At 55.1% G+C, this 23,114-nt stretch overlaps 1 protein-coding gene across 4 annotated transcripts in view; it reads right to left on the bottom strand.

The window, feature by feature from the left end:
• Positions 1-23,114, bottom strand: part of DYSF (dysferlin) — a 225,763-nt gene that overhangs the window by 107,186 nt on the left and 95,463 nt on the right. For all 4 annotated transcript variants that reach the window (XM_047069397.1, XM_047069398.1, XM_047069395.1 and 1 more), the window contains 12 exons: positions 18,636-18,751; positions 18,002-18,115; positions 16,363-16,540; positions 15,677-15,801; positions 13,710-13,816; positions 8,586-8,778; positions 6,342-6,497; positions 2,559-2,690; positions 2,306-2,472; positions 1,088-1,202; positions 703-808; positions 290-432 (listed from right to left, as the gene is read on the bottom strand). In XM_047069397.1, coding sequence (XP_046925353.1) covers positions 290-432; positions 703-808; positions 1,088-1,202; positions 2,306-2,472; positions 2,559-2,690; positions 6,342-6,497; positions 8,586-8,778; positions 13,710-13,816; positions 15,677-15,801; positions 16,363-16,540; positions 18,002-18,115; positions 18,636-18,751 — 1,652 coding nt within the window. The remainder of the gene's footprint in view (positions 1-289; positions 433-702; positions 809-1,087; positions 1,203-2,305; positions 2,473-2,558; positions 2,691-6,341; positions 6,498-8,585; positions 8,779-13,709; positions 13,817-15,676; positions 15,802-16,362; positions 16,541-18,001; positions 18,116-18,635; positions 18,752-23,114) is intronic.

Raw genomic sequence — 23,114 nt, 5'->3', positions numbered from 1 at the left:
ACACGCAGCCACAGCCAGAGTCTGGCTATGTCTTTGTACCTCCAGGTCTTGTGCAGTTCCAAGTGCATCTCCTTGCATAGTCATGGGCATCTGGCTGTGAGCATCTGGACAAGCATGGGAAGATCTGCGTGTGCACTGTGCACATGCTGGGTGTGATCTGTGAGCATCTCGAGGGAGCTCATGTGCCTTATACGTGTCCTGAGCACACACGCGTGTGTCTGTGCACACATGTGCCCAGCTGGCCTCCCCCAGCCAGGGCTTCATCCCACCCACCACCTAGTGGGCTCACCCTCTTCAGTGCCTCCATCTGGCTGAGGTCCCTCCTGCGCAGGCGGACCCAGCGCCGTCGACGGTGCGTGTAGTACATCTTCTCAGCAGGAACCCAGTGCTTTGGCTTCCGATCCGGGGGGATGGGGATACTGTACTCCCAGCCTGGGGGAAGGGCACCTGTCAGTCATTGCCCGGCCATTCCCCATCTTTCCAGAGGCTCTCTCTCCCTCTGGAGCACACTCACAGGCTCATGACTGACCACCGACTCTTAATTTATAGCTACAAGTATGGGCTGATCTAAGAAGTCCCCTGGATGAAGCAGCCCATTGAAGGCCGGTGCCCCGGGGCAAAAGGCCCTGCACTCAGCTGTCCCACCAGCGCACCTCTTGATCCTGCTGGGGTGGGTCCCATCGGGCCCCATGTGCTGCCCACCTTGCTCATCAACGGCCCGATTGAGGTCCGTGGACCACTCTTCATCTTCCCACTTCCAGCCCAGGGGGCACTCAATGTCATCCTTGGGAAGCACCTTCTCCCCATTCTAGGACAGGCAAGTGTGAGAAGAGACAGGTATCAGCAGGGAAGCAGAAAAGATGCAACTTGACAACATACATCCCTGAAGCCCCAGGTGCCACTCCAGATCAGCATCCTACCCACACTGGTTCTCACACTGTTTCTCTGGAAACCAGAGCATGAAGCTGGGGACTTGGGAACGGGAGAGAAAATGTCCCATCTCCTCTGAGCCACAGGACCCTCCTGAGCCCAAATATCCAGGACCCCAGGAAAGCAAATGCCACCTGCCCCTGGAGCACCCACTTACCACATCCGTGTAGTTGTCACTCATGTAGATCCACTGGCCTCCAGGGAGCCGGGTCTGGTTCTCAAACACCTCCTCCACAAAACTCAGGTGGCCCGCGTCAATGTCATGGAGCAGGCTGGAGGAGGGGAAGGGTCAGAACCTCCCCACCTATCCCCACCTCCAGCAGAGTACCCCAAGGCCTTGGCCAAGCTTCCCGCATCAGCCTCACCCCACCAACAACAGGGTAAAGAGAAGAGGGAAAGGAGGGGCAGAGGGTCAAGGGGAGAGAGCAAAAGGGGACACAGGGACACCCAGAGACACTCATAGACAAAAGAATATACCACCACCCAAGATAAAGAAAAAGACATCAACAAGAGAGAGAGGGCTGAAGACACCAAAAGCCTGGTGGGTGTTGAAGCTCAATAGATAGATAGATAGTTGTTGAAATGGAAAATGTCATCAAGCTGTATGCTTAAGAATTGCATGCTTGAGATAATATATATTATACTTCAATTTTTTTAAAAAAAGCAAAAAAAAAAAAAAACAAAAACAAAGAAAGAAAGAAATCCAGTTGTTGAACGTCAAACAGGAAAAGAGAAAGGAGAAAGAGAGAAAGGACAGTGATACAGATAGACCGCCTTGTTCTGAGAGGCACTTAAGAGAGAGAGGAGGGGCCTCAGGCATGGGAAGGGTTAACACAGAGAGGAAGAAACAGGCTGTGACCTCTTGGAGAAGAAGGTTGCAACCAATGGATGCAAATTCAAATGGAGGCCAACTTTAGTTTAATAATAAAGGACTTTCTTGGGTCACCTGGGTGGCTCAGTCGGGTAAGTGTCCGACTTTGGCTCAGGTCATGATTTTGCGGTCCGTAGGTTTGAGCCTCACATCGGGTTCCATGCTGACAGCTCAGAGCCTGGAGCCTGCTTCATATTCTGTGTCTCCCTTTTTCTCTGTCCTCCCCCCAGCTCTCTCTTTCTCTCTCACTCTCTCTCTCTCTCTCTCAAAAGCAAATACACATTAAATAATAATAATAATAATAATAATAAACAATAAAGGACTTTCCAATTGTTAGAGCCCTTCCAGAAAAGAACAGCGCCTCGCCAGCCCCTGGCCCTCGAAGAGTTCAAGTGGAAGTCCCCATTGCCAGCATAGGGGTGGTAGAGCAATTAATAGCACTGTAGCCTTTCAGAGGAAGGACCAGAGCAGAGGGGTCCCCCAGCCTCCCTGCCCGTGACTCACGTCTTCTCTGGACACACGAACCAGTCTCCAGCCCAGGTCCAGCCGGCCGAGGGGCGGAAGCTATCTTTGGGTAGCTTAATCTTTCCCGTGACATCAGAAAACTTGGGGTAGGTGAGGCCTGTTGTGCCCCAGTTCCCAACCAGGGCCAGTTTGGTCTGGTTCTCATACTGGAGAGCAAGCAATAAAGAGAAGTGAGGGGGTCCAGCACAGCTTGGGGCACGGAGGGCAAGCAGGGCAGGCCAGCAGCACTCACCGTTTCAGCAAAGACGGACAGCTTTCCCTCAGCAAACTGGTTGAACTCCTTCTCATCCACAGAAAGCCCAAACCAGAGCTTCACCCGTATCTGCACTGGCATCCGGGCTCCAGGAACGCCCTCCATTGGATACTAGGTACCAGAGAAGGACAGAAACCCATGATTCCCTTTAGGATTAGGATGTCCCAACTGAGACAGGGATTGGGGGGGAAGGGGGGGAGGGTCCTCCAGGACTGGACATATTGGCCTGACACCCACTAGACATATGTCCTGTTGGAGGAATTACCAGAATTTCACAGAAAGAGAAGATATAAATTTTTTTAAAAAATTCTTAATGTTTATCTATTTTTGAGAGAGACAAAGCACGAGTCAGGGGAGGGGCAGAGAGAGACGGAGACACAGACCCCAAAGCAGGCTCCAGGCTCTGAGCTGTCAGCACACAGCCCGACGCGGGGCTCAAACCCACAGACCGCAAAATCATGACCTGAGCCGAAGTCGGACCCTCAACCGACCGAGCCACCAGGTGCCCCAGGAATGTATAATTAAGGCTTCTCCCCACCTGCCAAGATTCCTCCCTGCCAAAGAAGACTGTATCATCCGCACCTAGGCGATCTCTGCTAAAATTAGCCATGCCTAGATAGACCAGGGTCCCCCATTCTCCCCTCTCCCACCACATCCCATTTCTGTTTCTTCTAGAGTAACACTGCCCAATGGAACATATAACATTTCCGTCGCAATGAAAATGGTTTATACCCACATGGTCTAGCCTGGTAGCACTAGCCCCTTGTGGCTGGTGACTGAACACTTGAAACATAGCTGCTGTGACCGAGGAACCAAATTTTTAGTTTTATTTCATTTTAATTAACTTAAGTAGCACCTTATGGCCACCATATTGGAGAGTGCAGTTCTACTACGTATCTCTAAAGGAGATAACAACGATCCAGGTCTGGAAGGGGAAGAGGTTAAAGCTTCCTCCTTAATTTTCAGTTTGTTTGGGATGGGGGGTTGTGTTTTTGTTATTTTTGTCTTGGCTCGATGTCAGTGTATCATCTGATAGCCCTATCCTTTCAAGCGCTTATCAGCATGTTAACCACTAGGCACTGGTCCTCAATTGCTTATTATCCTGAAACTTTCAGAAGCTCTGCCAAAATGGAATAACCACAACAACCCAGCATAAAACATTTATTCTCCACAACTACTTCCCTGTTTGATTGAAATCAACGGTCAGATATGGCCTGAGGAACAGAAGTTCTCACTCTTAGAACAACACCCTGTCTCTTATAGGAAGTAGCACATTAAGTACCTAGGTTTCGTGAGCATGAGCCTGGAGGGGTATCTCCTCCTCTGCAATGGGGTGGGGGCTGAATGAGAGGAGAAGGGAGTTTTGATGGGTTCAGAAGAGGAAAGGGGGGGCCGAGGTAAGAGGTCCGCAACAGGTAGAGGAGGCCTACACCCCAGGAAGGAGAGCCCAGGCCATGGAAAGGGATCAGAAAGGGGTGCAGGGCATGCCACGACAATGATGGTCTCACCCTTCACCCGGTCTCTCTGCTTTTGGTTCATCCGTGGTAAAGCCTGGAGGAGGGCCTGACCCCACATGTCACCCCCTGGAAACCTCCCATGACTGTTGGCTTCAGCTGTCCCCTCCCTGGGGTGGTTAGTGGCCTTTTTCCCTCCAAACCACGAGCCCCAGGGAGATGGCAGGAATGCCTGACCCTCCCTTCCCCCTTCCAACCCCAGTCTCTCCCCTGCCCTCCCCTAGACGGGGCCAGCCTGCCGGACCCAAAATAGCAACAGCAAATAAAGAAATGTCTAGTTTGGGGCTCCTCTCCCTCTCTACTGGTGCTCATTTTTTCCAACTTTGGTTTAAGTTAAGAAACACCAATGTTTTCTTGGTCTCTGCTTGCTGCCAACATTTTTGTAGAGCTTGCTCAGGAGCTACTGGCGGGGCTCATAAACTCAGTGGGGAAGACTTCGAGAAACAATTCTATATCTTTTTTTTTTTTCCTTCCTTTCCTTTTTTTTTTTTTTGCTTGGAATCAGGGAAAAATTTTCAGTTTGTGTTTCCCCAAAGACGCAGGGCCGAGAGGTCAGAGCCTGAAGCTCATCCTGTTCAAGTACATCCCCACCTGCACTCTAGCCAGACAACCTTTCCTGGTTAGCCCCGCTCCAATGCGGCAGCTCCTTCACTTCCTTTCCCTTCTGCCCTGCTAGGCGAGAAGTTGGCTTAGGAGGGATGTAAAGCAGGATGCTAGGAGGTTAGGACAGCACAGGGAACATGCCCCAGGTGGCACGTATGCAGGTGAGAGGGGGCAGCCCACCGCCTGACACCTGCCCACTCTCTCTCTAGGCAAAGCTGGCCTCCCCAGTGACCCCAAGTCCAGGTATCTGCTCATCTCTGCCTTTATGTCGGCCTCCAGTCGTGCTGGTGGAGCCTCCTCTCCCCAGGGAGCAAGGGAGCTCCACGGGGGAGAAGAGCGGAGAGAAACGGACATTCATGGATCACCTAACTGAATCCTGAAAACCTGTGAGGTGGGCAGCCTCCTGCTCATTTTACAGGTCAGAAGACTGCCAGCAGTTCAGGGAGGTTAGGCAACACAGGATTCCAGACAACCCCGTAACCTGTCCACACACACTGTGCCGTTGAAGCCTGTCCTCTCTACCGACCCCAGGGGGTGACAGGAATGACTGGCCAATACGTGAATGGGTTGACCAACAGCCACTGAGAGGTTTGAGGCTAAGGCTAACCAACAATGAGTGGCTGGAAGAGGTGAGGCAGGTGCTGGTCCTAGTGTGGATAGAAGGAGGGGCGGGGGAGAGAAGGCTGAGAGCAAGGGGCTGGGGCAGATGGGCCAGGCTGGGAAGAAGGCCAGATGGCTTATAATTCCAACAGAACCATCTGGAGTGAGCAGTGAGTGGCAAGGGGCAGGCCTGCCTTCCAGGGCTACTCTTCCTCCGGCAGGACAGCCTCAGTGACAGCCCTTCTAACAGGGACTCTCCCCTCAGACCCGGGCAGTCACGGCACAGGAAGGGATTTCCCTGAATTGTGTCCTGGCCACCAGGCCACAGTATATCCCAACCAAAGCAGCCTCAGCTCTCTGTTCCCACATTAACCTAGAGAGGAGGATGGGGTCCTCAGGCACCTGCTCACATCCCTGTCACTCAGCCCAAGGCTGGCCAGTCAAGAAGATGGACAGGGTGCAAGGATGGGGGTTGGAGGAGGAGGAAGGGGAGGAGAGGTGCAGGCAGGACAACATGAAGGGTACTGGATTACTCGCCCCCAGCTCCCTGAGGGGCCAGAGCCTTAGGCACACTCGATGCCCAAACACCAGCCTTCCCACAGGGAAGAACTTGAATCTGAGCATGATCCCAGCTGGAGTCAATGCACTCGGGCAGAGCATTGAGGTCTCTACCAAGGCTCTTACAGGTTGGGGTGGGGGCTGAGAGCTGAACCCCTCTCCCAGAGATCTGGCTGGGGAGATCGAGAACAGCCTTGGGAGTCAGCCCCTCCCAGACAGCCAGGGGGCGGAGGGGCACAGACCCTGTCTCACTCATTCCTAGCACCTCCGATTCCAGCTCCCACCTGCCAACTTTCTAGACCAGGTGTGTCGGGTCTAGGGACTTGGTAGGGGAGAGACAACAGAAAATGGTTTTACACAAAGCCCTCGGCCCCTTCTGAGACTCAAGCCTAAAGACTCAGTTAGATGGAGAACAGGAGGGGACATGGAACAGGAAGAGGACAACCTGGGAGAAAATACGGTCACGACTTGAGAAAAAAGAACCCACTTTCAGAAATATCGTCTGCAGCTTCCCACAATTCTTGCCACAGTAGTTGGGACCCCGCCGGGAGAAGAGGATCTCGTGGGCGGGCACCCGCTGGTACGCCACTCGCTTGTCTCCCTGCAGCATCCAGATGATGATGTCGGGCAGGCTGTTCTGGGGCTGGAGAGAGGACGGCAGTCAGGGTGGGGAAGACCCACGCCCCACAGTCCACCCGGAGACACCCAAGCCTCTCCTCCCAGCTTCCAGCTCTCCCACCAGCCACCCTCAAGAGTGGCCCACCCCTTGACCTCCCAGGGCCAGCTGGGCACCTCTGTCTTCAGCAGCTATGAGCCCCCAGGGACAGGGCATGAGGCTGCGTCCGCTCACATCAGAAGCCTGCCAAAAATTCACTAAGCTGAGTCCACATTTTCCGGGAAGAGACACTCCTGCCTGGAGCCGAGAGCTTATGTTCTTAGATCTCCCTCCCCTGGGTAGATAGATGCTTCTTGGCAGGGGCAGAGATTGGAGGATTTGATTTGACTCGAGAAATGACATCATACTTAAGATGCTACCCTTCTTCCTCACCCCCGAGAATAGCAGCAAATCCATAGATGTGCCCCTTCCCCGAGGACACTCCCACCCTCCTCTCTCTAATAGCAGGGACTTGTGGGGTGACATTGGGCTCTGAAAATGGTGACTAGCCCGGAACAAAACTGCAAGGCCCTGAGCCCCTCGGAGCCACTAACTATGAGTGAGAACCACTGGGCACAGCCCATCTGCTTCCAAGGTTGGTGAGCAAAGTGTGCTCAGTGAGGTGGCGCTGGGCCTCTAACCAGGGCCACGGCTGACAGCTGATGCTCCTAGAGCCTCGATGGGCATTTCCCAGCTGCACTCCCTCCCTGCAGCAGAGATAGGCAGCCCCACTTGCCAGGTGAGGAAATTCAAGCTCAAAGAGGGTAGGACCCAACCAGGTTCCTCTGACTCCAAATAATGGTTCCTAACCACTCTCCCAGCATGGTGCCAACAGAGCGGCAGCTGCAGTGCTCCTGGGAACTTGCTAGAAATGCAAATTCTCAGGCTCCACCCCAGACATGCAGGATCAGACAGGGTTTACAACCTGTTTTAACAAGCCCTTCAGAGGATTCTGATGCACACTCAAACCTGAGAAAGACTCTCTCTGGGTTCCCTTGCAGTCAATAGTACACACTTGACCTTAACCCCTCCCAGCCACATCACAATCTGTGCTGAGAGTTCCAGGGTCAATCTGGGCCAAGATTATGGAAGGCAGCCTTTGTCCAGCCCAAGAGATTGGTCTGTGGCCACTGCATGGGGACAGGCTGTGGCTGGGCAATACAGTGTTTGCCCAGGTAGCTGGCCACATGCCCAAGGCCTTGCTCAGGGACGAGTCCAAGGCTCACTCTCAGGGACCAACTCTTTGGGCTGCCTTCTGCGCAGCCTCCTACCTCCTGGGCCCCCTCTCCCCTTCCACAACTCGCCTCTCCAGAAGCCCCTCTCAGGCCCCGCCCTTTCTTACATTCCTTCTGGGGAGGTCCCTCCTCATCACCCCCACCCCCTCCATAGGGGGACCACACACCTCTGGTCGGAATGGGCAACAGCTAGTCTACCTGTAACATCTGAGCAGAACTTTGTCCTCATTCTGGACAAATCTGTAGGATGCTTGCTTGCCCTAGGAACTGGGTGGGTACGTCTGACCTGGGGCGGGGAAGGGGGTGCTATGCAGGTGGGGACAAACTACAGCCACCACACTCTGATTCAATATAACAAAGTTCAGAGTTACTATAAATGCAGCCTCCTCAGGCCTGGGGCTCGGAGGCATTTGGGAGAGCAGGAAATGCAGGGCCACCAGAGAGGCAGGTTCAAGGCCAGGTGCAGAAAGGTACTAGTTGGCAGGAAGGAGTCAGGTCCCCGGGGAAGCAGGCCCCAGCACTGAACCTGGAGCCAGGCGTCCTGGGTTCTGGTCCCAGCTCTGTCTCTGGCACACTTTTGTGACATTTATTGAGCACATTGGGGGCACCGTGTGAACACTACCGCACAGCAGGCTCTGAGCTAGGCCCTGTAACACCCAGGATCCAATTGCAACCTCTCTCCTCCTGCTGGGGACATTGAGGATCAGAAAAATTGAGTCACCGGACCAAGCCCACCCAGAAATAGAGCCAGAGCTGGATCACAGTCCAGACAAGTGCCCACATCCCTCCCGGTTCTGATGCTCTCAGGGAGGAAGAAAGACGCCTTCCAGGGATTGACTACCTCATCTGCCAGGGCCCGGACACGCAGCAGCCAGTCTTCCGCCTGCTCCAGGGCAGCAGGGAGCTCGCTGCGGCCAAGTTTCAGTGCCAGGGCCGCCTCAGTGATCTGGCCTAGGTGACGGGTACGCAGCCTGTACAGGTACTGGTCCAGGTGGGTGGCAGAGGGTATCTCTTGGACGTCGCCTAGGGGCTGGCTGTGACGGAGAGACAGATGAGATGAACCCGGCAGTCGTCCAGGCCCAGGTACACATGCTGTACACACACAGGCACACGGACACCCCCCCCCCCCCGCCAAAATAGGCCCCACACCCTCCGCCTGCCTGTTGGGTACTCCGTGTGCCCCAAGTGCCTTCTCCAGCCTGACCCACATGCACAGTCATCTCCATGTGACCGGCTCCATCGTCACCTCCTCCAGGAAGCCTTCCCTAACTACACTGGTCTGTGTGCCTCCTGTTCTGAAGTCCCTCCGCCCGTTATTCCAGAGCTGCCTGTTTGGAACTTAGGAGTTCTTTTGTATGTATGTGAGTTCTGTTGCATGTGTGTCTCCTCTGCCCAACTGACTGCAAGCCCTCAGAGGGCCCAGCAGGTCCCTCGGTGCCCTGCACCTTCCTAGAGCAGAGGCCGGAGTGCTAAGTTGCCCTTGGCTGAAATGAATCCATTCTGTTGTACGCACACTTTCTTCAGGAAGGAAATTTATGGACCCCTGACAAGCCACTGCAGACACTGTGGGGAGGCCGGCAGCCAGCAATACAGATGTGTCGACCTGGGGCAGCCCCATGACACCCCTCCCAGAAGCCTTTGGAGAGGAGGTGCGGGGTACATACAGCCCCAGAAATACAACCCTAGGCCCCAAGTGGGGGTTGGGTTTAAACTCAATCCTATTTGGAGGCAAAGAACTCTGACCCTCCCCATCCCTCTGGGCTCCCTGGAAGTCTTTCTTCACGTGGCCCTTCCCGACCATACTAAGCCTCTGGGGTCAGTCCATACACACACAAGGGTCATGCAGGGAGCGTGGGGTGGGGGCCTCTGCGCTCTCCCTCAGCAGGCAGGAGCCCTCTGGATTACCCCTGCTTGGGGGTCTGGGGGCTGCTCCACCCCTGCCCCACCCCCACTGAGCCCTTGACTCCCAAGCAGGACATCAGTCAAACCCGCTCCACCAGTCCTGCCCCCAGCACTTGCAGCCCACCCCCCCACCTCACACTCCCCTCCCCGCAGCGTCTCGACTCCGGCTCCCGGCTGATTTATTTTTCTGCCAATTTCCCCGAGCTATGCAGAACCAATTACCGCCGGAGCGCAGCGGCACTGCGGCCGCCAGATACACCACTCTGGCAGGCCCTCGGCGCACTACATTTTTCCTGTTATTTTTTTTAATTGAATTTTTAGGGTGGGGGGAGCAGTACGCAAACTCCATCTCGGGGAAACTTAAGCCCCGGGGCCTGTCTCAGGTCACGTACTGCACACCCTGTAGTAATATAATATTTACTGCCCCGAGGGTGCCGCGGATGGGGCTGCCCCAGGCCAGGAGAGGGGCGGCCTCCATCCCCAGCCCACTCGATTGGGGTGGAGGGGCATGCCGGGTGGGTAAAGGGGGGCCTGGGCCAGAGTCCTGGCTGGGGCCTGCCTGGGAAGGAGGCCTGAGTGGGCCTGAGGGTGGGGGCAGGCAGATCTGGAGTTGGATATGGAGAGCTGAGCCAACGAGGCTGATTTACGCTCCCAGCCTAGGTTGGGAGCTGGGAGGGACTGCCATACAGACCACCAGAGGGAGATTTTCATGGAGGCCACCAGTCCAGCCAAGACTCCCTCAGAAACAGCCAGGACCCGTGACTGCCACCAGCAAGATATCCTGGACCTTTCCCACCCCAGGAAAGCCCAAGGCAAGAGGTACCAAAGGACAGGGAGACTGGAAAATGAAGGTCAGATGATATTGTGCCCCCAACCTCAAACAGGGACTGTTGCCCTGCCAAACCTGGCTGACTCGGAAATGGTGGGCAGGCCCGGGGCAGGGCTCAGTGCAGGCTGAGAACAGAGCTGGACCGCTCAAAGTCGCCGCCGTCCCCTGCAGTGAATGGGTGTCTTTGTCAAGAATAGCCATCTGGAAGGGACAGTGTCCAGCCTGTAAGATGAGCTGGTCCAGGGGTCATTCACTTCATTCCTCATGAGCTGGTCCTGACGGGGGGGGGGGGGGGGGGGGGGCTGGGTTTGGAGATCCCGGCTTGCCCACAGGGAACACCCAGAACAGAGAGGCTAACAGGCTAGGTCCCCACTGAGCAGCCTCAGAGGCAGAAGTACTTCCTGGAGGAAACTAGTCAGACCAAGAAGAGCCAGATGGCATTCTGGCCGGAGGAACAGCATGTGCACAAGTCGAAGGCTCAGGGGCAGGAGGGAGCACATGTGGGGTGGTGAGAGGCTCCAAAGGGCCGGAGGGTAGGACTTCTGAGGTCCATGAGGCAGAGAGGGAGTGGGGACAGAGAGGCCCCTCCACCAGGATGAGAGCTGGGACTTTTCCTGAAGGCAGTTGGGAGCCACTGAGGGCTGAAGCCAAGGTGGCACGACAGTTTTAGGAAGACTCCCGAGAGTGAACTGGATGTGCTGACAGAACATCCAGGTAGAGATGTGTAGCAAGCAGATGGGTCCGTAGGTCTGAGGACGAGAGGAGAAGGCTGGGCTGGAAGAACAGAGGGGGCACCACTGGCAGGGGCAGACCAGCTACCAGGGAAAAGGGCGGATGGGAAACGAAGGACACTGATTTCGGAGGCAGGACGGGGCTGGCTGAAGGAACAGTGAGCAGCCAGGGGTCGGCTCTGGTGCACTGGCTTGGGGCCCCAACGCTTGTCAGCATAGAGTCAGAGGTGAAGGCAGCCCTCTTGCTGCTGTCCCAGGGCTATTGGTGGCCTCGAGCGGTGCCTGAAGGAATTGGTCCTGATGCTTAGTATTCCTCCCTGGAGAGCCATTTGTGCATTCCAAGAAGATGGGAACCTTCCCCCCAACTCCTGACCTGGGATCAGTGTCCCTAGGGGGCCCCCAGGCACCTTCTATCCCCAGGAGAGGGACTCAAAGGGGACCAGGCTTGGGCAGAAGTATGAGAACAGAGTCCTGAGAGGGCCAGTGAGGGCAGCCCAGGACTTGGGTCCCACCTGTCTCTGATGTTTCAGGCACCTGAGACCTGCCAAGGTCCACACGACCCATGATTCAGGAGCAGTGCTGCGGGTAGAGCCCAGAGCCCTGGCCCACCCTCCACACCCGGGCTCTCAGGCTCCGAGCCCCTCCCTGTGCTGACTGTGCCCCATGTGCCCCTCCAGCCTCACTCTGTCCTCCAAACTCCAGACCACAGCTGTCGTCAGGTACCTCCCACCCAACACGGCCAGTCCTAAGCTCCTCGTCTTCCCCTAAAGCTGCTCTTCTCACACTGATCCCCTCTAAGAATAGCCCTATGTCTACCCAGCTGCTCTGGCCAGAGCTGGGGAATCATTCGAGACCTTCCTTGAGCCCCCATATCTAATCAGGCCCAGCCACTTACTAGAGGTATGAATCCTAGCACAAAAAGCGTTCATGACGAGGCTGTTGTCATTATGATGCCTCCTCAGGAGTCCACACTGCCCTGTGTCTCTCTCTGTCCCCATCCCTCCCCATGTCCCTGGCTTGGGTAACATCTTCATCCAATGTCTGCTCGCCACCCCACCAACCCCCTGGCTCACACTATAGCCAGGGTGAGCATCTGAACCACGAGGACCCCCGTGGCCCCACCCAAAGCCTCTCAGAGCCGAGCTCACTTTGGTGGACCCCTGGGTCTGTCCCATTTGGGTTTCAGCTTCCCCTGCCAATCCAGGGAGGAAGCAGGCATTTCAGGCTTCCGCACCCTTACCTGGACAGTCCCCTCTCCAAAGGCTGGCTCCCACTCCTCCTTCAGAACTCACATTGGGGGCATCCCCTACTCCACGAAGCTTCCCTGAATTCAACTTGAGCTTGATGTACCTGCTCTGAGCTCCTATGGCACACGCCTCTAACTCCCCAACGTATGTCATTTGCTCACTTTTGCATCTGTCACCTCAGGAAGGCTGAAGCTGCAGGCTTCAGAAAGATTCAGGGAATGGGTGAATGATCTGCCTGAAATTCCACCACTGCAGGGCAGGGGAGTTTCTCTGGGGTAATGTTTTGTTTGATAAAGATGCGCTTCCCAACTGGGGCACAAAGGACGAGAAGGCCCTGTGTCAGGCGGCCACGGTTACCCATCTCTGAGTGCGAAGGCACTTCTCGGACATTCAGCAGAAGGGGAATGGTAAGATTGAGAGGGGCACAGAATACGGTTTCATACATTTACGCTTAACCCCGCAGACAGTAGAAAAACAACTGTTTATCATTAAGTCCATTTACCAGCTGAGAAAATGGAGGTCCAGAGAAATGAAGCTGCCCAAAGCCACAATGCCGGTTAAAGGGACAAGAAGCTAGGTCTTCTGACATTTTTTCTTAATAGTAATTATAGCTACCATTTATCAAATACTTCCTAAAAGACCAAGCATTTTGCTTACATACTATCATAAGCAGTTATTCTTAATATGTGGTTGAAGATGAGGAAAGGGAGGCTCAGAGCAGGTGGGTGGTGAGCCCCAAATCACCCAGCAGTGGAGGGGAGGCCGAGATGCTTCCCCTTCTGCTGGGCCTCTAAGCACCCCCACTTTCCATCACCCCCAGAGCCCTCTTTTCCTGAAGCTGACGATCAGCCGTGTCAATAGAAGGTTAAATAGAAACCGGGGTCCCCGACATGGCCTTGGGGAGGAGGGGCACTGTCACCCCCACCAGCCAGCTCCTCCTGGAGATTCCATCAGGGAAATAGGAGGTCGGGGATCAGAGACACAATGCTCCCCATTCAGGTGAGCCGGGCCGCCCCAGGCCCGCAGCTGCCGCTGCTGCAGGGAGATTTATGACCTGCTCTAAATGTCACCTTTTCAACTCCCCGCGCTGGCTCCACCACCTTTGGACTCAGCACGGGCTGGACTGCTGGCCAAGCGTGGCTGGGGAGACGTGCCGCCACTCACTGCCACACACGAACACTCCTAGGGAAAGGGCCTGGCTGAGCCAGGAGCGGGGGGGGGGGGGGGGCGGCGCGTGGGTGCCAGGCACCCCCTACCTGCAGTCGGAGATGAGCTCATCCATCAGCTGAGCCAACAGGGAGTCCACGTCCTCGGGGCTGCACTGAGCCTTCAGGGCCAAGTGGACTTGCTCCAGGCCAGCTTCCTGCGGAACAGGCAGGCGAGGGTTGGGAGCGGCACTGCAGGGCGGCAGGTACGCACCAGACCCCCAACCCCCAGGCCCCGTCACCGAAATCTGAGTCCGTCACCCTGAACCAAAGGAGAGAACAGGTAGAGCAGAGAAGGCGGAGCCCAGACCCAACAAACCAGAGTCTGTCTCGCCTCGAGAACCTTCCGGGGCTCCCCACACCAAACAGATCCAAATTCCCAAGCCTGGGACCCCAGCCGCCGGCCTGGTCACGGGACTTGAGGTCGTGCGCAGGCTCCCACAGAACTCCGCTGCATTTGGCTCCTCACCGGGCCCCCTCAAGCTGGTCTGATAACTCACAGCCGAGGGACCTGCTGAGTCCACACCAGTCCCCACCTGGAAGGGCCCATCCCTTCCCAATCTGCCCGCCCTTTCTTCAGGAACACTCAGACAACCTCCAATAGCAGGGAGTTCCCTCTCCAAACTCACGGCCCAGTCCCTCCCAGGTCACATCCGTCTCCTCCTGGGCTTCCTCTGCAGCCATCTCCACGGGCCTCAGCCCTGAGTTGTGAGACAGAGACCTCTCACAGAATACCTGTCAGATCAAGGGCTCACCCCTGAGTCCTCTCAGGTCCCCTCCCCACCTGTCAGCCTCCCTGAGCACATGCCATTCTGAGGACAGGCCTTGGGAAGGACACCCAGTCCAGGCCCTCAGGGAGCATCTTGTGGGAGAACAGCTGACCCCCAAGGAGTCTGGACCTGTAGAACATGGACACCAAGCCCTGAAGAACTTGGGCGCTGGCTGGTCTCCTCCTTCCCCGAGAGCTGCCAGTCTCAGGAAGGCTGGCCACCATGCCTTCACATAGGCCTGTATCCCCTCCCTGCCCCTTCAAGACCCCAATTGCCCCCCACACCGCTCCCCCATCCTCCTCACTGTGCTCACCTCCACACCCACAGACATGCCCAAGCCTCTGCAACCCCCTCCCTCCACCCCGCTGCCCCCGGCTTGCTCCAGCAGCGTGGCCGCACCTGCTTCCCCGAGGTTCCCATGGGCCACCCTCCTTGTGGATGAGCCTCCATGCACGCACAGAAACAGCCTGTGGCCACCACCAGGATCACCAGCTGCACTCCCTTGACCTCTACACCTGTGTCCACTTTGATGTCCTCCACTCTCTGGCCAAATGCCAGGCCCTCAGCTCTCAGCATCCACAGGGAAACCCCCAGAGGGCCCCCTGGTCACATCCAAAGCAGGACTCACTGCCTGACCTCATACACACTGCTTCTCCCTGCCTTTCCAAGTCCCCAGCCACCAAGTCCTTCTAGCCCAAGTCCTGCAGCTTTGCTCCTGAGGTCCCTCCTGTCTGGCGCCTCGTCACTGTTCCCGGACTACCTCAATGGCATCCTAACAGGGCTCCTGCCTCCCATCTCCTCGCGGCCTCTGCAATGCCCCCCCAATGCTCCTTGGCCCTTTCCCTCCTCTGAGCCCCCATCCATTCCCGTGGTTCTCCTAGAGTGTCACCTGCACTTCAGTTTGGAACCTCTGTATGAGAGGTGTGGGGTGAACCTGCACTTGCCTTCACTAAACTGACTCCCGAAGGCATTCCTGTTCAAGTCTACCTTGTGGCTGCAAGCCTCCAGCACAAACCCCCGCATGTGGTCAGAGTCAAAGGCAGTTGGTGAATGAATGAATGAATGAATGGGTGCAAGGCTCCATCCCATTGCTTCAGCGTAGCTCCACTCAGCTCCTTCTCTGCATCGTCTCCTACCTCAGTCTGGGATCCTCAGATCATTCTCACTCCCTCTCCCTGATCCACAGGCCCCCACGGGGACAGGGGGCGTGCACAAGGTGTGTGCAGGTGTGAGGCAGTTTCTACTCACCAGCCGGTCAGCGATCCTGAGCAGCTGGTTCTGAGCCTCGACCCGGTGGCTGATGTCCTCCCAGTAAGATGACAGCACCACCACGGGCTTCACGTTGCCCCAGGGCAAGTAGTAGTAGTGGCACCCTGGAAGGATACAAAGGGCCTGGTACTGAGCCAGGAGCACAGGGGTGGGTAGGAAAGGGACCCAGGGTGGGACACATTCAGGCACCTGCTCCTTCCCCCTGAGAACTCCCTTGGACATACACATGTGGTTCATATTCCCCAAGGTTCAAACAAGGGGTCTGAGCTCCCTTCGTGTGCAGAACAAACAGCAGCTGCTCTCATAGGGCTCTTTAGCTCATCCAAACAAAGGGGTTGTTAGAAGGACCCTGGGAAACCCACGCTCTCCAAAATCTCAACACCAAGCCAGCATGAAATTGACTACTGCCATAGGTCAGCATCAACGCCGACCACAGCCAGTTTTAGGAGCCCCATCTGTGGCCCTGGCAACAGGGGCCCACCTGGAGGTGAGCGGGGAGTGGGGGGTAGCACAGGGGGACAGAGCTGGGAGTCACCCCAAATAGGTTTGCATGGGCCAGGGCCTTTGCGTGGGCCTCCGGCAGCTTTCTGTGAGAAACAGTATTGAGGGTTCAGCCCCTGCTCTGTGGTCTGGGTCCCAGCCGGGCGCACAGCCTCTGGCCTCACCGTCAAAGACCGCCCGGCTGTACTGGGTGGTGGAGGCCAGCGGCAGGCAGGTCGTGTCGAACTTGTTACCGTAGTTCCCGATGCTGACCTCAAACTGGATGGCATCATCAACATCCTGGAGCATGGAGGCCGAGTAGAAGGCAGCAAACAGGGAATACTTGCGCCTCCGGAGGTACTTCTGGGAACAGAAAGGGCAGCTGAAGGGTCATGAGGAGCAGGAAGGAAGACACTGGGGTGGGGAGGGATCACGTGTCTGGCAGGCCCTGGCCGTGACTGGCGCCCAATAAATCCTGGCTGGACAGATGGGCGGTGAATGGTCCAGCTAAGCAACAGTGCCCAGATTTGGTTACTAACTGAGCAAACTCATTCCAGGCCTGTGTATTTGGCCCTGTTCCTCTAATAAGGTCTGATCCTCCAAGGTCATGCTGCTCCTCAATCCAAACAGGCAGCAGTGGCCTCGCCACCACGGGGATGCCTGGTCGCCTGCATCTGCCACTCGAAAGGGGCCAAAGGGTCTAAACCACCATGCCTCTGTCCAGAGCTCCCAGCCCATGCCACTCAGAGTCTCCACCACACCATCCAGCCCTGCATTACACACGAGCTGCCATGTGTTTGGGACGAATGTCCCCTCTGGGCATCAGGCACAGGGCTGAGGACATGGCAGGCACTCAATCACACATCCCAAGATGACTTTGCAATCCCCTTCACAGAAGGCAGAGAGAAGATGGTTACACAACTGGGTTTTTGAATCATGTAAATAGAGGGGCGCCTGGGTGGCTCAGTCAGTTGAGCATCTGACTCTTGATTTCGGCTCAGGTCATGATCTCAGGGTTCATGAGACTGAGCCCCGTGTCAGGCTCCACACTGACAGAGCTTGGGATTCTCTTTCTCCCTCTCTCTCTCTGCCCTCCCCTGTTCGCACTCTCTCTCTCTCTCTCTCTCTCCCCTTCAAAATGAATTTAAAAATTTAAAAACTAAGTACATAGTAATAATAGCTAACGCTTATTGACTGCTCACTGCATGCAGGTTTGAGTTAATTTAATTCTCCCAACAATCTTATGAGGTTAAGTATAATCACTACCCCAACTTCACTGATATGGAAACTGATACAGAAGGATTCAAACCAGCGCTTTCTGACTACAGAGTCTGAAAGCTTAAAACACCACACAGACCCCATACAGCTGCCTCCTGGACACAAGGCTCAGCTCTACCGCTTGCTGCTCTGGTACATTTAAGCCTCAGTTTCCTCATCTGTAAAATGGAGATACTAACAGCAGCCACTTCACAGGTGCTGGGAGGACTCAGTGCCATCAAATGTCACTAGCGTAGCGTTTGACACACGGTGAGTGATTAATAAGCGTTAGCTATCTTTACATTATTGTTATAAAACACACTTCTCATTTTGCATCGAGCTCTAGACTTTTAAAATATTTTCATTTATTTTCTTTGAGCCTCTGAATATCCCTCAGGAAGGTAGGATAGCTGTGGGGTTACTCCCATTTCACTGCTTAGGTACTGAGGCCCAGAGGGGTGAAGGAACAGACTGTGGGTACAGCTGAGCCCTCCTCCACCATGACAATAGAAGCCAGCCCCATTTGGTCACCACCTCCTTCGCTTCTTCCAGAGCCACACCCCTCACCTCCACCCGAAGGATGTCATCCGCAGGGAGGTCCTCCACCTTCTGCTCGCTGTGCTCCACCAGCTTGGTCTCCAGGGAGAGCAGAACCCGACCTCGGTAGGCCACACCTTCCCCCTAAGAGGGGAGGTTGGGTCACCAGAAGCAGAGAATGGGGCGGTGGAGGGGAGGAGAGGAAGGAAAGGGGCCTGATCTGGCCCGGGCTCATCTCCCAGACAACCAGGAAGGCCCTGGGCTACCCCCATCACTCTGCAGATAAGGAAACGGTGGCCCAGAGAGTTCAGGGGACATGACAAGCCACCCAGATGGTCAGTACCAGACTCCAACCCAGCCAGGGAAGGATGAAACCTGAGACAGATAAGGCCTGGGTCCCTCAGGGGGACCAGGAAAAAGGCGGCGGCGGGGGGCAGGGGGGTGGCTGTTAGGCTGGCGCTGAAGGGAAAGCAAAAGGCAGGGGAGTAAGAAGGAAGTAGAAGCCAGGAGGGGGCCAGGTGGAAAGAGGGTTCTCTGACGGGACGCTGTCTGGCCCTGGGCTCCCATCGGGCTCTTGGAGTCCAGACTGGAGCAGACGCTGCCCAGGCTGGGAGAGCCCCGCATGCAGGCCTGGGGATGTGGGTTTGTGGGGGTGCTGGCTCACCTTGCCCGTGTTCAGTTCTGCGTAGGGGTCCGGGAAGCCAGTGAACTCCCTGGGGCTGCCATAGAGGTTGACATAGCAGGGCCCAAAGGTGGGGAGGAAGCCCAGATGGTCATCCACTGGGAGACATAGGTGAGGATCAGAAGAGCCAGCCCGGTGTGGCTTTCTAGTGCTCAGCCCAGCCAACCTCAGGCCTGAGCCCATCCCTGGCCCTGAGTTCCCTGAACATGCAGAGGATGCAACCCCCGTAAGTGTATAAAGAATCATGACACTGACCATTGTCTCCCATAGGCCCTTTAATTCTCACCACTATGCTGAGATGTGGAGATGGTTATTACTTTTATTATCTCATTTTACAGATGAGGAAACTGAGGCTCAGAGATGCAAAGGAACACATCACTACAAAGTGGCACGGCCCAAAATGGTCTAACCTCAAATCCCATGCACTTTGATCTAACCCCAAAGCCAGCACGCAAAGCTGGGGCCCAGGGCCCTCCGCTGCCCTGCCCCTCTCAGGCCACACCCCAGCCTGCATCCCCACTCCCTCTTTCACAGGAGCGTGGGGACACACAAAGGAGGCCCAAGAGTCTGGTGACCAGAGAAGCCATCACCCAGGAAGCCGGGGGTGGGGGGGAACCTGGCTAGATGTCCCAATCCACAGGGCACTCCTCCGGCACGTGTCCCCCATACCCACCACGTCATTATGAAGTCGAGACAGATCACCCAACAGCTCTGACTCACTCCAGCATTCTGTCTCCCTCCCCACATTGTACAAAGAACCACCTTTCAGTGGAACAGGTTGGAGGACAGTGCAAAGGAGAATCCCACCAGTGATGAGGGAAATCTTTTCTCTACATCACTGTCTCCTCAGAGGCTCTCTGTTGTTATGGCATGATTTTCCAGTCAACGGTCAAGTTTCCCAGGACAGGACGTCACTGGACAACATTCTGAGAACCCGGAAAAGCCAAGGTGTCTCTTCCAGAAGAAGGGGGGAGGGGCTGTTTCCAGAATGCCAACAATGGGAAGTGGGCCTGCGAGCAGGAGCCATCTGGGATGATCCACTCCTTATGAGCAAGGATGGGGCAAGGAAGGTACAAAATAAATGGCCTCAGCAAGAAAATGCTTGAGCCAGACCTAAGGACAGGAGCTGTGAAGCCCAAGTCCCACTGAGTGCCAAGACCCTGGGGTAAAGTGGGGTGGGCAGGGACAGAGCTTGAGCGCAGGAGCATGCCTCCCCACAGAGCCAGCTGCCGTGCGCCTGTCACCATTCTCCCTCCAGTCCCCGGCACAGACAGGGCTCTGGCATTTGGGACAGAGTTGGAGGCCCAGGCTAAGGAAACTAACATGAGCTTTACTAATTATTTGTACTAATCATCTCCATTATGATTTACCCTGTAAACTCCAACTTCAAGAGTTTTCCACTTACCCTGGCCTCCTCCTGGTCCCCAAGATGCCTTGCCCAGGGCCCTGCCCCACCCCCTCCCTGCCTGCAAGAGTGGACTCATTTGAGCCTGAGCTGGAGCCTAGCAGATTCAGGAAGGGGTTGCATGGGGAATTGTCTTTAAAGCATTCCAAGCGGTTTTCATATTCAACCGCGGTACAGAAGTAACAGCCAAAGGTAAGCTCAGGGACCGTGGTGGTGTACCTCAGTCCCATCTCAAGCAAATCAAATAATCCCCAGCAACCAGCACCCTCTGGCCTCCAGCTAAAAACCCGCAGCCCACCCCCTTGCCATCCCCAGGAAAGCACATACGGTCCATGGCTGGAGAAGGCTTGACCACACCTGCAGGCTCCTCTGAAGCGTAAAGAAATGGAAAAGGGGTTAAGATGGACATGACTGGGAGGATTGGTTACATGAACAGGCATGTGGATGGAGAGTTGGCAGACAGACAGATGGAAAGACGGCTCCTGTGTGGGAAATAGATGTGGCCCAAGGCCCCAACCCCCTCCCACCTGTGAATTTATCACAAATTAAGTCATTACTGCACCACCACCCCCAGCCAGACACAGCCCCCAGCAGCAAGATGAGCCTCCAGGTCCCTCCCCACCGGTGTCTGCCTACCTATGTCTGAGTGTTCTGTTTGCCAGTTGAAAATGGGACCCGAAACTTGACTCAATACGTTCAAGTAACAACACAGAAAAGAAATTGTGCTTTTTTTCCCCTGTATTATAGCCAAATAAGTGAGAGAAACAAAGCACAGACACAAAGAAAGGTGGGGGGAACATGAAAGGCAGTGAGGCATACCCAGCACTCCACCTAACAGGCAGGTTAACAATTGGGACCAAGGTCCCTGAGCAATGGCATTTCAAGGTACGACATCTCCATCTAGTGGCCATTTTCAGTATTGCCAGCAAGAGCACCATGTTGCATTTTCACAACTGCAGGCACTGGCGTCTTGCTTCCGGCACCCACCACTCCAAGTGAAGCACAGTGCCAGACCCTGCCCATCAGCTGAAGGTTCTACACCCTGGGACATGCCCCTACATTCTGGTAAGGGGTCTCCAGAAATGAGAGAAGCAAGGAAGGAGATGTTCTAGCACCCTTCTGGGCTCTTAGAATCTGTCACGCACTTCTGAGGTAGATATAAGACACCCCCAAGGGAGTGGGCACCCTTCAGTCTCCTTCCATGGTCCTCTCTGATTTTAGCCTCTTCCTGCCCTCTGACCCTCCCTGTTTCCTCCTCCAACTAGCTAAGCATAACCAGGTCTGGGGGCATGACCAAGCCTGTGATATGGTGGCAAAATCTTTGATTATTTTCATTTGTGGGTCATCTTTGCCTACTTGTCTCCTCTTAAAATATATATCTATGCCTATTTTCCCACAGCTTCATGGCTATAGTTAAGAGCCAAGAGTTAAGCAAAATATCATGAAGCAAGACTGAATAGAAGCAGAGAGAGAAAGAGCGAAGACAAGAGAGAAGGGGAGAATGGAAGTCCAGATACGAGGACAAGGCTGACCCACTGGTGCAGAAGGCAGCAAGAGGGTGAGCCCCTGGGACCCAGCCCCGCAGCTCTCTACAGCCGGGCCTCAGCTAGAAATGCCGGCTGGCAGAAGTGAGGGCTGCAGAAACCATAATTCACGGCCATTTCCATATCCACAGGAATAGGTCCTCCTCCATGGAGGAGCCAGGCCTCTGGTCTTAGGGGAGCTTTTAGCAACAGGGAGAGGACCCACATGGGTACAGCTGCAGCCCCAAGGAGAGCCACGGCCAGGACCCACCGGAAGGAAACAGATGCCATTTTAAGCTCTTTTCAAATGATTACAAACAGACCCGGCCAGTTATCTCAGGCTAATGAGGCCGAGGTCATAGTTCTGACTGCCATGTGCTTCTTGCAGGGGCAAACTCCACTTCACATCCACAGACTGACTCTGAATCCTGGCTGTAAACCAGTGCCCCACCTAGACACCGAGGTCCCCCTATCCCCACCAGCCATCTGACCAACACATGCCTCTGGTGTCCAGGAGGACCAAGCGGTGGCTGCCGAGAAGCCTATTTCCCAATGGCACCTTTCATTAATTCCTTCATCTCTTCGTTCGTTCATTCGTTCGTTCGTTCATTCAACAAACCTCATCAGGCACAGTGCTGGGCACCTAGTAAGACACGGCCCTGCTGACAATTTAGACCAACGATTCTTAATTTGGGGGCAGAATCCTAGGTCTCCAGGTGCCAAGGAGACCTATCCCAGGTTTTCTCCTCTGCGTCTGCAAGCAACTCATAAAGTCAAGGGCAGAGTGACCAGCGAAGCTACCTAAGACAAGGCTTCTATTTAGTCCTCATCACCCTTCTGCCAAAATCCAAGGGTTTTGCCGTGTTTTCCCTAAGCCCAGGGAACCGTGGCTGTAGAAGCCCCAAACACAGATGAATACTCCCAGTTTGGCGGCCTGAGCCACGCAGCCCAACTCCCTCACCTGGGGGAAGACCAAGGACAGGCCCTCCCGGCCTGGTGAGCCACACAGCACAGCTGTGCCCTGGGACACCCACGTCTTCTTCTGGAGAAGGCGAGGCCATTACCTGCCACCAGCCCCGCCAGCTCCTTCTCTCAGCAATCTCCCACGCCCACGGTTTGGCTGCCTGACACCAGCCCGTGCCAGACAGGAGGAGAAGCCGAGAACTGCTGGGAAATCATCATCTGTGCTCCAGAGACCAAAGGAAAAAAACAAAAACAAAAACAAAAAACTCTATGGATTTCTCAGCTGTGGAAAAAACTGTAGGACCCAAGTGCCGTCGATGTAGGATGATTTTCATACGTATAAAATTATAAAAGAGTCTGTGTCGGTTTCACGGGCCTCATGTGCCCGTTACCTTTCGAAAGAGCTGCAGCTTCTTAAAAAAAAAAAAAAGAAGAAGAAGAAGAAGAACTGCAGCTTCTAAGGAAATCACTCCTTTTTAGAAAACAAAATTTTTACTAAATGCTTTGGAGCACAGGTTCCAAGGAATACTTAAGTGTGCCCAGGCAAACTTGTGGGCAGCAGTGCTTAAG

The sequence above is a fragment of the Lynx rufus genome, unplaced genomic scaffold (genome assembly GCF_022079265.1).
Source record: "Lynx rufus isolate CCGP_SWC_20201006 ecotype Redwood Valley unplaced genomic scaffold, mLynRuf1.p SCAF_8, whole genome shotgun sequence".
Classification (NCBI taxonomy): domain Eukaryota; kingdom Metazoa; phylum Chordata; class Mammalia; order Carnivora; family Felidae; genus Lynx; species Lynx rufus.
Note: the sequence above shows the minus strand (reverse complement) of the source record. Positions and strands in the feature narration are given on the sequence as shown.